The sequence below is a fragment of the Nematolebias whitei genome, chromosome 13 (assembly GCF_014905685.2).
Source record: "Nematolebias whitei isolate Nwh7 chromosome 13, NemWhi1, whole genome shotgun sequence".
Lineage (NCBI taxonomy): Eukaryota > Metazoa > Chordata > Actinopteri > Cyprinodontiformes > Rivulidae > Nematolebias > Nematolebias whitei.
The window spans coordinates 21,056,421-21,068,753 of NC_056510.1; the positions used below are offsets into that span (position 1 = coordinate 21,056,421).

Consider the following 12,333-nt stretch of genomic DNA (forward strand, 5'->3'; position numbering starts at 1 on the left):
TATATATATATATATATATATATATATATGTATATATGTATACATACCTACATACACATAAATACATATATACATACATGCACACATATATACGTACATATATACATACTGACATAAAAGTCCTACATTTGCAAAGTTTGCAAAATTGTGAGCCGGGACACATATTTTTGTACACTTTATAAATCTTTGCTTTTAACATACAATGAACTCATCAACTGGGATTGAGGAGGGATTCTTTGTGAACATTTGTTGAGGGTGACTATTTGATTTTGTAGAAGGGATTCTTTTTGAACATTTGTTGCACTCCTACACCAATGCTCACTCATTTTCTGTCAACTTTTAGGCTTTCTAAGTTAATTTTATACAAATGATGATCCTAATACAGGTATATGAAACATATGTATCAGGTATACATGTTGTCTTTTTCTAACATTAGTGTCATGAACTATTTAACCTGATAATTCACACATATAGAGTTTGAGATGGAGCTTGTATGTTTTCTTTTTAAACAGTTTATCTGACCAAACATTGCACTGCCTGACTTTGCAGTGAACTTTCTGCCTTGTCACACTTCTGAAAAAATTAGTAACTACCTTGAATGTTTCCCACTTGTGACTAATCATTCTCATTGTAGAATGATGCATTCAAAAGTGTTGGGGAAATGTCTTATAACCCTTGTGTAGCAAAAACGGTGACATCATGGCTTATGTTTTTATTTTTTATATTATTTTATTTATATTGTTTTTATTTTTTGTTACATCCCTGAGTCCTGCAGACCAACAAAGTGCCTGTCTGTATTATAAAGTTGCTTTTTATTTGACAAGTTAATTAATTAACTTTTTCATTCAACCTTTATTTAGACAGGTAAATCCCATTGAGCCTTGAGGACTCATTTACAAGAGAGACCTGAAACTTAATCTGTTTAGGTATAATACACATATTAACACACCCTCTCTCTGAGGGTGACTGTATCATTTTGTGGAAGGGATTCTTTTTGAACATTTGTTGCAGTCCTGCACCAATGCTCACTCATTTTCTGTCAAAGTTTAGGCTTTATAAGTTGTTTTATACAAATGATGATCCGCATAAACTAGTTAAAGATCATCAGCCCTCCACCATCATGTCTGACACTTGTAACAAGGTGTTTGTGTTGATATGCTGCATTTTGTGTGGCACTAAAGTCATCACCATATAGGGTGGAGCCCTGGTGATATCAACTGACTGACTTAACAGAATGTATTAATTTAGCAAAGAATTGTGAATAAAGTAAAGTTTAAAACAGCAAGATTCTTAATATAGTTGTACGAATTATGGCTAATATCATGATGACTTCATTGTACCGATTATGTGGTGTGGTTTTTAAAGTTACACAGTCAAAAATTAACTGCAATATTTTGGTTTATTTAACCGTTAATAAAGGGAAAACAATTTTTTGTTTTTATTTCTAAGTCATATTTTCACCATGTTATTAGTTCCCAATTAAATATTTAATTTACAAGCTAAATATTTAGTTTACAAACTAAATATTTAGTTTACAAACTAAATACTTAACTTGCAAGTTAAATGTTTAGTTAGTAAACTAAATATTTAGTTATAAATTATTTATTTTCAAAACTAAATATTTAATTTCCAAACTAAATATTTAATTTCTAGCCTAAACATTTAATTCCTAAACTAAAGATTTAATTAGCTAAATAAATATTTAGCTCAAACCTAAATATATCTTTTACAAATTAAACATTTAATTTCCAAAATATATATTTAGTTTGCTAAATAAATATTTACCTCGGACCTAAATATTGAACTTGCTAGCTAAATGTTTAACTTGCAAGTTAAGTATTTAGTTTGTAAACTAAATATTTAGCTTGCAAATTAACTGTAAATATTTATTTGGGAACTATGGCATTTATAAATGTATGAATAACATGGTGAAAATATAACTGAAACAAAAACAAAAACTTTTTTTTCCTTATTAACAGCTAAATAAACCAAAAAAATGTTGTTAATTTTTGACTGTGTAACTTTACAAACGGCACCCTATGTTAAAAACAAAGATTTATAAAGTGTACAGAAACGTGTCCTGGCTCACACTTTTACAAACTAATTGTGAGAATGTAGAACATTTGTGTCAGTATTTTCAATAACATAACCCAGTCCATACAGCACCTGACTTGGTGTTTGACATGATTTCTTTCCCTCCATCTGACTGTGCAGATTACAACATTGTGAAAAGTGCATTGAAATGAGAGCCTGCATGCTATTGTATCTGCTCTGTGGCTGTGATGCTATCAGGACCCCACTTCTGAGTATTATTTGTGGTGTGTCAGTTCCTCACAGTCCGCTACCGCAGTGAGGCTATTTCTCCCAACCTTCAATTCAAACTTGGCCCATTACAGCCAGACTACAAAAGCACTTTCCGTGCACTCAGGAGCTCGCAGCAGTGAATGGTGGATATTTCCAATCACTCTGCTGTCAATCCAAGTGTCAGGTAAACACAGGCCAATGGAAACAGCTTTAGAAAACCTCACGGCTATGTCTGTCTTGCTCCAGGAGGCCTTGGAAATGTATCAACAATTTCCACAAAGACCTCCAAGTTAAAGGGAAAAGTCAAATATCCTAAAAGCAATACAAATGCAACCCTGTGACGGATGCAGTGGTCCACACGGACAGGTAACTTCCACTGTGTTGTCTTCTGATCTGTAGGTGTCATCTCCATCTGCAGCTGCAAACAAAGCAAATGGGAACGTATTGACAGAACTTATATTCACCTCATGAGAGGAATCTGTGAAGTCAGTGGGAGTTTCAGAGCATCTATATAGATTTGGTGTGACAGATGTGTCTGTAAACAGGGGCATCTAGGGTTCACTTTATAAACACAGATCTTTGTGCTGTCATTAATCTTTAAGTTTTGTGTGTCTGAATATACTTTACTAGCAGAGCTTTATGGAATTGTTTAAAAACAATAATGGAAACATAGTGAAGAAATATGGAAGGGTCCAGAACGAGGGTTTTATATTAACATATTGACTGATGCTTTCGTGGAGGCCTGTTCAAGAGAAAGTGACCCCACAGAGACAAACTGCCCAACTGGAGGCACTGTAAATGGACCTGAGAGAGAAAATTGAAACTGGTGCAGCATCGAGAAATGTGAACGGAATATCAAATGTGTGTCACAGACAAGACAGATGTGCCTGAAACAAACAAACTAAGAAAAACATTATAGTGTTTGTGACATTCTGAGGATTAATATGTAACTAGAATAGCAGGAATGATTCTTAGTGTAACATTGTTATGTGGTGAAACATGTGAGTTTAAAAAGTATGCCAGATTGTTAGATTGAAATTGTTTTGTGTTGATAAATGACAAATTGTTGTTTTGGTTTTAAACCAAACAGAAACATTACATATGAAATCTCACTGCTCAAGCACTGGGAATGACTCTCAATTACTACCACATTAAAGCTAGGCTAAATATTTGTACATTTGACTAAGTTATAACCATTTTTGTGGAAACTACAGTCAATTGGCTGTGGTGGCCATCTTGTATTGAGTTGACTCCAAAAGTTAATCAGTTGTAAGTGTATATTTAATTATTATATCTGAGAGTTTCATCAAAATTTGTACAATGGCTCATAAACTATTTTGCTAACAGGCAAACACACGTGGGCAGGAATCCTGTTGTTAAAGTATACAATGAAAAGATGTGGGATGGGTTGACACTTCTTAAAGATGGCATAAAATCAAGTTTTCAGAACTTGGATTTTAAAACTATATAAAAAAAAAAAAAAACAATATTGAGGGAAAAAAAAGTGGTACAGTGGCTCAGTTGGTAGAGATGTTCCCTCTCAGCAAGAAGATCGCTGGTTCAAATCCCAGCCTGGGACCTTTCTGAGTGGAGTTTGCATGTTCTCTCCGTGCATGCATGGGTTTTCTCTGGGTACTCCTGTTTCCTCCCACAGTCCAAAAACATGCATGTTAGGCTGACTGGTAACTCTAAATTGTCCCTAGGTGTGAGTGAGAGAGTGAATGGTTGTTTGTCTCGTTTGTCTCTATGTGGCCCTGTGATGGACTTGCGACCCGTCCAGGGTGTACCCCGCCCCTCGCACAGTGACTGCTGGACATGGGCACCAGCGACCCCCGTGACCCAAAATGGAACAAGCGGGTAAAGAAAATGGATGGATGGATGGATGGTTGTTTGTCTCGTTTGTCTCTATGTGTCCCTGTGATGGACTGGAGACCTGTCCAGGGTGTACCCCGCCTCTCGCACAGTGATAGCTGGACATGGACACCTGTGACCCCCCCTGACCTGAAAAGGAAGAAGTGGGTAAAGATAAGTCAAAGTCAATGTTTCTATATTTGTCATTTGCATGACATGCGGTACATGTGGTGGAACAAAACTAGGTCCCTGTTACATACAACAAAAGTATAAATTGTAAAAAAACAAACAAACAAACAAAAAAACAGTAATAAGATCTAAGATATGAACTAAGAAATATGCTAAACTAGAAATACACTAATAGTACAAAAACAATACACCAAACAGCAGCACGAACATGAGTCTGTGTGAGCAGATGAGTACCAATGAACACAGCAGCATGAAATAAATCAGCAGCATAAGATCAGCAGCATGGATAGTCAGCAGCGCATATCAACAATCAAGTGGCATTAAAGTGATTTTTTTCACAGTGATTATTCTGGTTAGAGATTCATGAGTCTAACAGCTTCAGGGTAGAAGCTGTTCCTCAGTCTAGTGGTTCTACACCTAATGCTCCTCAACCTCCTTCCTGAGGAAAGTGGGGCAAAAAGTGTTCATGCTGGGTGAGTGGGGTCCTTCATGATGCAGGTGGCCCTCTTCCTGCATCTGGAGGTGTATATGTCTGTGGTGGTGGGGAGACTGACTCCAACAGACTTCTGTGCAGCCTTCACCACTCTCTGCAAAGCTTTTCTTTCTGCAGCTGTGCAGCCTCCATGCCACACGTTGATGCTGGAGCACAGGATGCTCTCCACTGCACACCTGTAGAAGGAGGTGAGGACTGAGCTTCCCAGTCCAGCTTGCTTCAGCCGCCTGAGGAAGTAGAGTCTCTGATGAGCTTTCTTGATCAGGCTGGTTGTGTTGTTGCCCCAGCCGAGGTTGCCATTCAGGTGCACACCCAAGTACTTGTAGCTGGAGACCACCTCCACTGCAGATCCTCCTATGTTCAGGGGTGGGGGTGTGGTAGGTGTATTTGTTTTGTCGGAAGTCCACGACCATCTCCTTCTTCTTCTTCTTCACATTGATGTGAAGGTTGTTCTCTTTGCACCAGCTCTCCAGGTGTTCCACCTCCTGCCTGTAGCTGGACTCATGGTTGTTTGTGATGGATGGATGGAATATTGAGAAAAAAAAGTGGAAATTTTATTTTTTTATTTTTTATTGTTATTGTCAATAAAATTCTCCAGGAATCCAAATAAACCTTTTTATGAATAGAACAAAGATTAAAAGTTAAACTTGATGGTCCTTATTTTCAGGTCCTTGTGCAGTAGGGCAACAAAAACAAACAAATCTAGGTCAGAATCACCGTTCTGAGCCGGAAACAAATTGAAAAGGACTTTTTAGTGAAAAAAGTTTGATGTTTTTTTGCACAAACTGAGTCAATAAAACGTTCACGTGTTGAGAAACATTCACTTTCAAAATAAGACCATTCATGTTTTTATGAGGCTACTTTTCAAAATACAGCACGTTTGTGTTCATGATGTGAGTAACTTGCACGTGTGAAGGCACAGTGTGTGATTTCTGCAGGTTTTAGAGCAACAAATGCAGCCAATTCAAACAGTCTTTTTAGGAAAACACTTGTTTCTTTGCAGCACAATCAGACATTAGTCCAGCTGTTAAAATCATTCATGACGTAAAAACAGAAAACTTTTCACTTCACCTGTCTGGCCTCCTCAGTAAAAGTTAAAGAGGGTTGTAAAGAAAAATGATGTTAACACAGAGCCACAACTTTTGTGAGGATAAAGGTACTGGAATGAAAATTTAAATTAAGTTCTATTTTTTCTTTGTTCTAACATCTTTGTCAAATTTACAATCAAATATCAAATGTCCATGCTTCATGCCCTGTGGCCATGAAAGGTGTGCCGTGGGATATGTTGCGTGCATGTGTGTGAGTTTGTCTGACTTTTACAGGAAAATACTGTATCTCATGAGCCAGTTGATGAATTATTCTTGAAACTCACTGAATGTACATCACAACAGATTATATATGGCATTAGCCTGATTCAAAATGACCACCAGAGCCAATCAGAAATCAAAAACACAAAAATCACCATAACTTTGTCAACTTTGACAGATAATGAGCTGAAGTTTGGTGTGAAATAGCAGCTGAATGTCTTCCTCAGCACATTAACAGATCACTCAACATCTTTGCTTAAAACTTTGGTGGTACTTTTTTAATTTTTTAATGTCAGCTTTGTTTGTTAGTTAAATATCTCATGAACAGCTGGACAGATTTTAATAAAACTTTAATAAGACTTTCATAAATCAATCATTAGTTGTACAATTTAATAACTTTTGCAGTCAAACTGATTCAAGATGGCTGCCACAGTTACTAAACTTGAACTTGAACTTGAACTAAACCTTTGCTACACAATAATGTCTACATTTTAGTCAGTTTAACCAGAGTGTGGAGTAGAGTTGCGATTTCTGGCCCAAGTTCGTGCCCGACCCGACCTGATCCGAAATTCGGGCCGGGTTGGGCCAAAATGATGTTCTTGATGGGCGAGCCAGGTTAGGCTCGGGCTCTTGATGCAATTTTATTTGCGCATGTGACCTCATCCACCCTTTGCTCTTATCACACACCCGAGGATTTGCAATTGACTCACAACAAGCGACATAATGGAGCTGGAAAGTATTAAACAAAACTAAAAAAGGGGGAACTCACAGCAAAGCCAGCACAGTGAAACTTGCTGATGTGTGTCAGGTCAGGTGCACGCTTAGGTTCAACCGGCCAGTTGAAACTTAAAAGATGTAAAAAAAAAGTTGCATGAAGCTTCAGATGGACAACCGGATCACCGGCCGCGGACGTTCAGCTCCGCACCCTGCTGTCGTCTGCGGTGAAAGAAGTTTCAACATCTGAATCTATATAAGTCGAAGCGAGCAGCCCGTTCAATTAAAATAGCCTTGTTTTATATTTTTCAAATAATTTTGCTTTAAAAATATTTTTGTTCATCTGCATAATAGCCTATCTTTAGAGTTTTTATTTATTTATTTAGGCTATTCGTTTTGTATGTTAATATCCATTTGGTGACTTGTTAATAAACAAAAAAATCCTATATCTTCCTTTTTTGACATACGTTTTTAAAACTATCATGTCAAATTGATTTGCATACAAAAGCTGCAAAAGCTTGATTAAAAAAAAAAATCTTTTTTTTTTTTCAGGTTTGGGCCTGTAATTACAATTAATTGGTCGGGTCGGACTCGGGCAAAATGCCTACAAACTAGGCTGGGTCAGATTTTTTAGGCCCAAATGCAACTCTAGTGTGGAGATAGCTAAGAGTCATCCTTGGTGTGTACCCCGAGCAATAAAAAAAAGTATGTTTTTAATTATATTCTGTTTTTTTATAAATTACAGTGTTCTAAAATGTGTTGCAGATACAGAGCTGTACATTTTTCTCAGTAGAAAAACCTTCATCTCTGTAGAGACGGGCTAGATTTGATCAAATTGGTTTATATTTTAAGTTGTTGCTAATTTTCTGCTTTCATTGTGTTTTTAGATGTTTGTAACAGGAAAAAAGAAATAATGTGTATTTCATTGTGCTGCTTTCTTTATAAAAATAAAATTGAAACGATGAAAGGCACACTATTTGAACAAGCAATTAAGGCTGATTCAGCAAAAACGTTGTGTTTGGATATTCATATACAAAGTACAATACAAGACGATTTGAAGTTAACATTTATTTGCATATTTTTCGTATGTCAAAAGAAGCATTTAAATTAAACCATGTTTAGATGTATTTTATTCAGTATATTTAAAAAGTAACCTCTTTGTGATACCTTTAAGCCAAAATAAAGGGTCTGTTTTGTGACAAAAACAAAAAAGGACTATCTAAATTCCACAGGGTAAAAATGAAAGTCTTTTCTCAGCTCAGCTGTTTATGACACTCCTTTCACTCAGCGCTCCATCACGGTGCCATCCTCTTGACAACGACAACAATAAATCACGCCAGTTTTGCTGTATCATCATGCTACAAATTCATCCAGAGGAAGTTGTTGCAATAACAGCTGTTTATGAACATTACCTGTTATTTTTGTCCAGTCCTGGAGCAGTTTTGGCTCCATGTCTGTTCTATGTGCAGCACAAGTGCTAGGCAGAAAAACGACACAACAGCAACAATTACAACATGCTTTTATTGTTATCCAAAATAGAGATAATTTCCTCTTTGTGATAATTTGATGCGCTGTGTTTGTTACAACCAATAGATTTCCCAACATAATCCCTTGTGCACAGTTATTCCTCTAGAAAAATGCCACATGTTTATTTGTTATAACTCGTAAATTCTTTCTTTTAATTCTTCAAAGGCCGTTGGTAAGAGGGCAGTGTGATTTACAGCAGTGGGCCATGGTCTCTTTTGTTGGGTGTGTGTGTTTTAAAGGCAGCTTTGCACTCTGTGCTCCTCTGGTTTGATGCCGCTGTGGTTCGCCTCAGGGCAGAGTGGCACCACATGATTGATGCTCCTGACAGGAGATTGAAGGCGATTCGGTCACTTTTCTTGGCTCACTTTACGAGTCCTGCAGGGCCGCTTTTAACATCGACTAGATAATTGTTGCAAACACCTAAATGCACTATTGTCTTCACAATAATGTGATGTTGAAACATAAAAGAAGTTCATGGTGTCAGAAAATACACCTGATTATTTCATCTCTTCTGCATTGGTACCAAAGCCTGAGACATAATGTTAAGGACCAGCGAAGAAACTTTTTTTTTCTCTGTGTTTTGATTCTAAATAGCTTTATTACTTGCCTGACAAAGATTTATAGGCGTTTTATGAAAAACAAAATTCTCCACAACCCAGACCACTGGGAAGAACTCATCAATCCCCGAGCCTCAAAATTGCAGCGCAGATGAATAATCCTTTGTGTGGGCTTTAGGTTGGCCAACACCATCTCGCGAAGAATGCACAAACAGTTTTGTCTCAAGCCCCCATTGTGCTCACCAGAGAATATAAATGGTTTCACTTAAAAAAAAAAAAAAAAAAACTGTCAACTGAAGCTTGCCGGAAAAGTATTTAGCATATTAGGATTATCCTTTTAATGTTGTATGAAATCTGCGTAATTAATTTCAGTGCGCAAAACACCTCATTTTATTTGATGTTTTCATCCAGCATTCGTTTTAAATAAGCATGATAAACACTACACTATATTTTGCCACTGATCTCAAACCCCAAAGACCATAATCTGCCTTATTTTCATGACAAACACTGTGCTTTGTAGTGCTGGCTCTATAAAACATCCCATCCAAAAGTTGCAACACTTTTTTCCTCTGTAAATATGATCATTTTTATTCAATCTTTTTTGTTCCCATCAAATGTCCTTTTTCTGTTGCCGCACTCTTAATGGTAACAAGATATTCAGCAAAGCGCAGCTGATCTGCAGCTCTTTTGTCCGGGCTCCCACAGAGAATACAATCTCACTCCAGAGTACCGCGGCTGCAGCCGTACAATTCCATCAGCATAAACGCTTCACAAGCACTTACACACAAAGTATAGGGGCGAGAAAAACACTGCTTCACACAACAAGAATCCCCTTTCCCGCCTGTACAAAAACAGACAACTTCTGTTTTTGTTCCGCACTGAATATCCTAAAACGTGGATTTTATTTTTCAAGGAGCCACGAATTAACATTTCTCCTGTTTATTTTCACTTCACGTTCGGAGACATAGCAAACGCTCCAGTTTGTCAAGATGTAAACATTTCAGAGAACCATTTGTGCAAGAGTCAAAGAAAAATCATTCAATAGTGTGCAAAAAAACCCCACAAAAACAAACCCTGCAAACAAAAGGTTAACTCAATCTCTTCACAAATAATAATTTAAAGTGACCACTTCCTCTGGCAAAGACACCTGCATCCTCTATGTGCCCTTCCAAAAATCAGAATCACTTAACAGACTTAATTATAATTGTCCCCTCTATGCTACAGTCAATGTCAGCTGTGTCTTTTAATTCTCTAATCAGTGGTCGGCAGGACCACTATCACCATCCCCATGCAGCTCTCCACTCAATACAGACATCCCTAAACACACACACAGGCTGGTTTTGTCAAATGTTTTATTGAGTGTAGACATCTGGCCTACTGTAAAACATGCATTATCTGCAGAAGGGGGAGAGGAGCAGGTGGCATTGTCCCCACTGTCAGCTGTGTCAGTGCTGGCAGCCGTGATGGAGATTAATGAAGTATCTGGAGAGTAATATGCTCCTTCAAATGCTGCAACAATTTGGAGAGGGGGGTGTCTGATCCTGATCTTAAATGGCTGAGCTGTCTCTCACTTTTAAGTGAGGTGAGATTTGATCTTGGAAGATGGGAAACTGAAAGTTATGACGTGACACTCTTCAAAAAGCATGAAAGTAAAATATATCGAGACAGCCGAGTAATGTGAATCTTATTGAGTCACTTCTTCTTTGGTGCATTTGGTGCATTGAATTTGAAGAAGATGATGTCTCCATCCTCAACAATGTAGTTTCGTCCCTGCTGTCTATATTTTCCAGCTGCCTGTAAGAAATAAAAAAAAGAGACGTATTTAAAAAAAACAAAAAAAAAACAACACAATTTAGCTGTTCAGTTAACAGTGAAATGAGTGATATAAAACACATGATAGAGCTTTACATTGTTAAAGATAACAAAAAAATAGACATGCAGGATTAGAGTCTATATTTGATCATTTGTAATAACTAAACTGAATTTGCATGTTGCAAACACATACACACACACGTACACACACAACTGCATGCATGTTAGCTGACAGGGTGTCTGAATTCCCACTGAGTGAGTAATCCTCTCTTCTGCCCATTTGAGTTTTCATGTGCACAAGCACAAAATGTTAATAAGTCTTTGATTATAGCACTATGAAACTTCTCAAGGAAACAAAGTAAGTTCTAACATTTCTTTTGTGTACAGTAAGTGTTTGTTCTCCTTCCTGACAAACTCAAAATAATTGACTTGAAGTGCTAATACAGACAGGTTTATGCATTCTGGTTCTGCACGGTGCACAATTAATTAGAGGAATCAATGTCCCTTTAAAGGCTCAGGAGACCATTTAATCCAAGTTCAATACCACCAGAAACACTGGATGGAGAGGGAGAAAGGAAAAAAATCAATGACTATTTGTAATTCCTAAGTATGTATTAAACCAGACACATCTAACTGGTTCATTTGCACTTGAAAGCAGCCATCTGGAGCAGCAAGCTTGGCTTAAGCAGATATGATTACTAATAATGTGATATCCCCGTACACTGGCCCTATTCAGGCTGCCTATTCCCACAACTGGCATTAAATAGCATAGACCTTAATGCCCCAGTCAGAACCGCTCCATGTTCTTCTGCGGCTCAAAAAGGGATTAGTAAGAGAGCACGCAGTAAGGACCTGACACTCAGATCTCAACCTCGGATAACAATGGTGAAACCCCCACCCCCCCTTTCCCCAAGAGACTGACTTGTTTCCGTTAGCAGCTTATGAAGGACAATACTCTGCCACTGCATTAAATATCAAATATTTATGAAAAAAGAGAGTTTGAATAGTAAAGAGGTTTAAATGTTTTTTAGGGCTTTCTTCCACGCTGGTCCCCACGGGCCTTTTGTGTCACCGTAATTACATTAGCTGAGTGTGTAAGTGGGCACGTGGAGTTGCTGATAAAGAGATCGTAGCAGCATGGCTTACAGCTGCTGTTCACAAGGGTCACGAACAGCAAAGTTAGTCACTTCTGCTTTCATTTAAATAACCAGGAATTCAAAAGAGGTTTTCCTCCCTTCACAGAAATATAAAAAATAATTAATCCAGCAGCGTAAAGTGGTTGATTTTTAACTCATAATTTGTTAATTGTTAGACTAACAAGCAATAGTGCAGACTTTTAAAGTGGGACTCTGTGGAAAGTTTATGAAAAATTAACATCTTATCTGTTGTAGATAGCTTATTGACATTAATAAAGATGAACAACACAGCTCTGTTAACTTCCATTGTAAAGTGCTAAAATGACTCTCTATCTCTCTATCTATCTATTTATCTATCTATCTATCTATCTATCTATCTATCTATCTATCTATCTATCTATCTATCTATCTATCTATCTATCTATCTATCTATCTGTCTGTCT

At 37.3% G+C, this 12,333-nt stretch overlaps 2 protein-coding genes across 2 annotated transcripts in view; one reads left to right on the forward strand and one right to left on the reverse strand.

The window, feature by feature from the left end:
* osbpl6 (oxysterol binding protein-like 6) overlaps nt 1-12,333 on the forward strand; it is a 792,463-nt gene that overhangs the window by 101,169 nt on the left and 678,961 nt on the right. The gene's annotated exons all lie outside the window — the stretch shown is intronic.
* The window catches only part of LOC119419737 (obg-like ATPase 1), a 50,016-nt gene continuing 48,158 nt past the window's right edge, over nt 10,476-12,333 (reverse strand). The window contains exon 10 of the mRNA XM_037687120.1: nt 10,476-10,736. Coding sequence (XP_037543048.1) covers nt 10,635-10,736 — 102 coding nt within the window. The 3' untranslated portion in view covers nt 10,476-10,634. The remainder of the gene's footprint in view (nt 10,737-12,333) is intronic.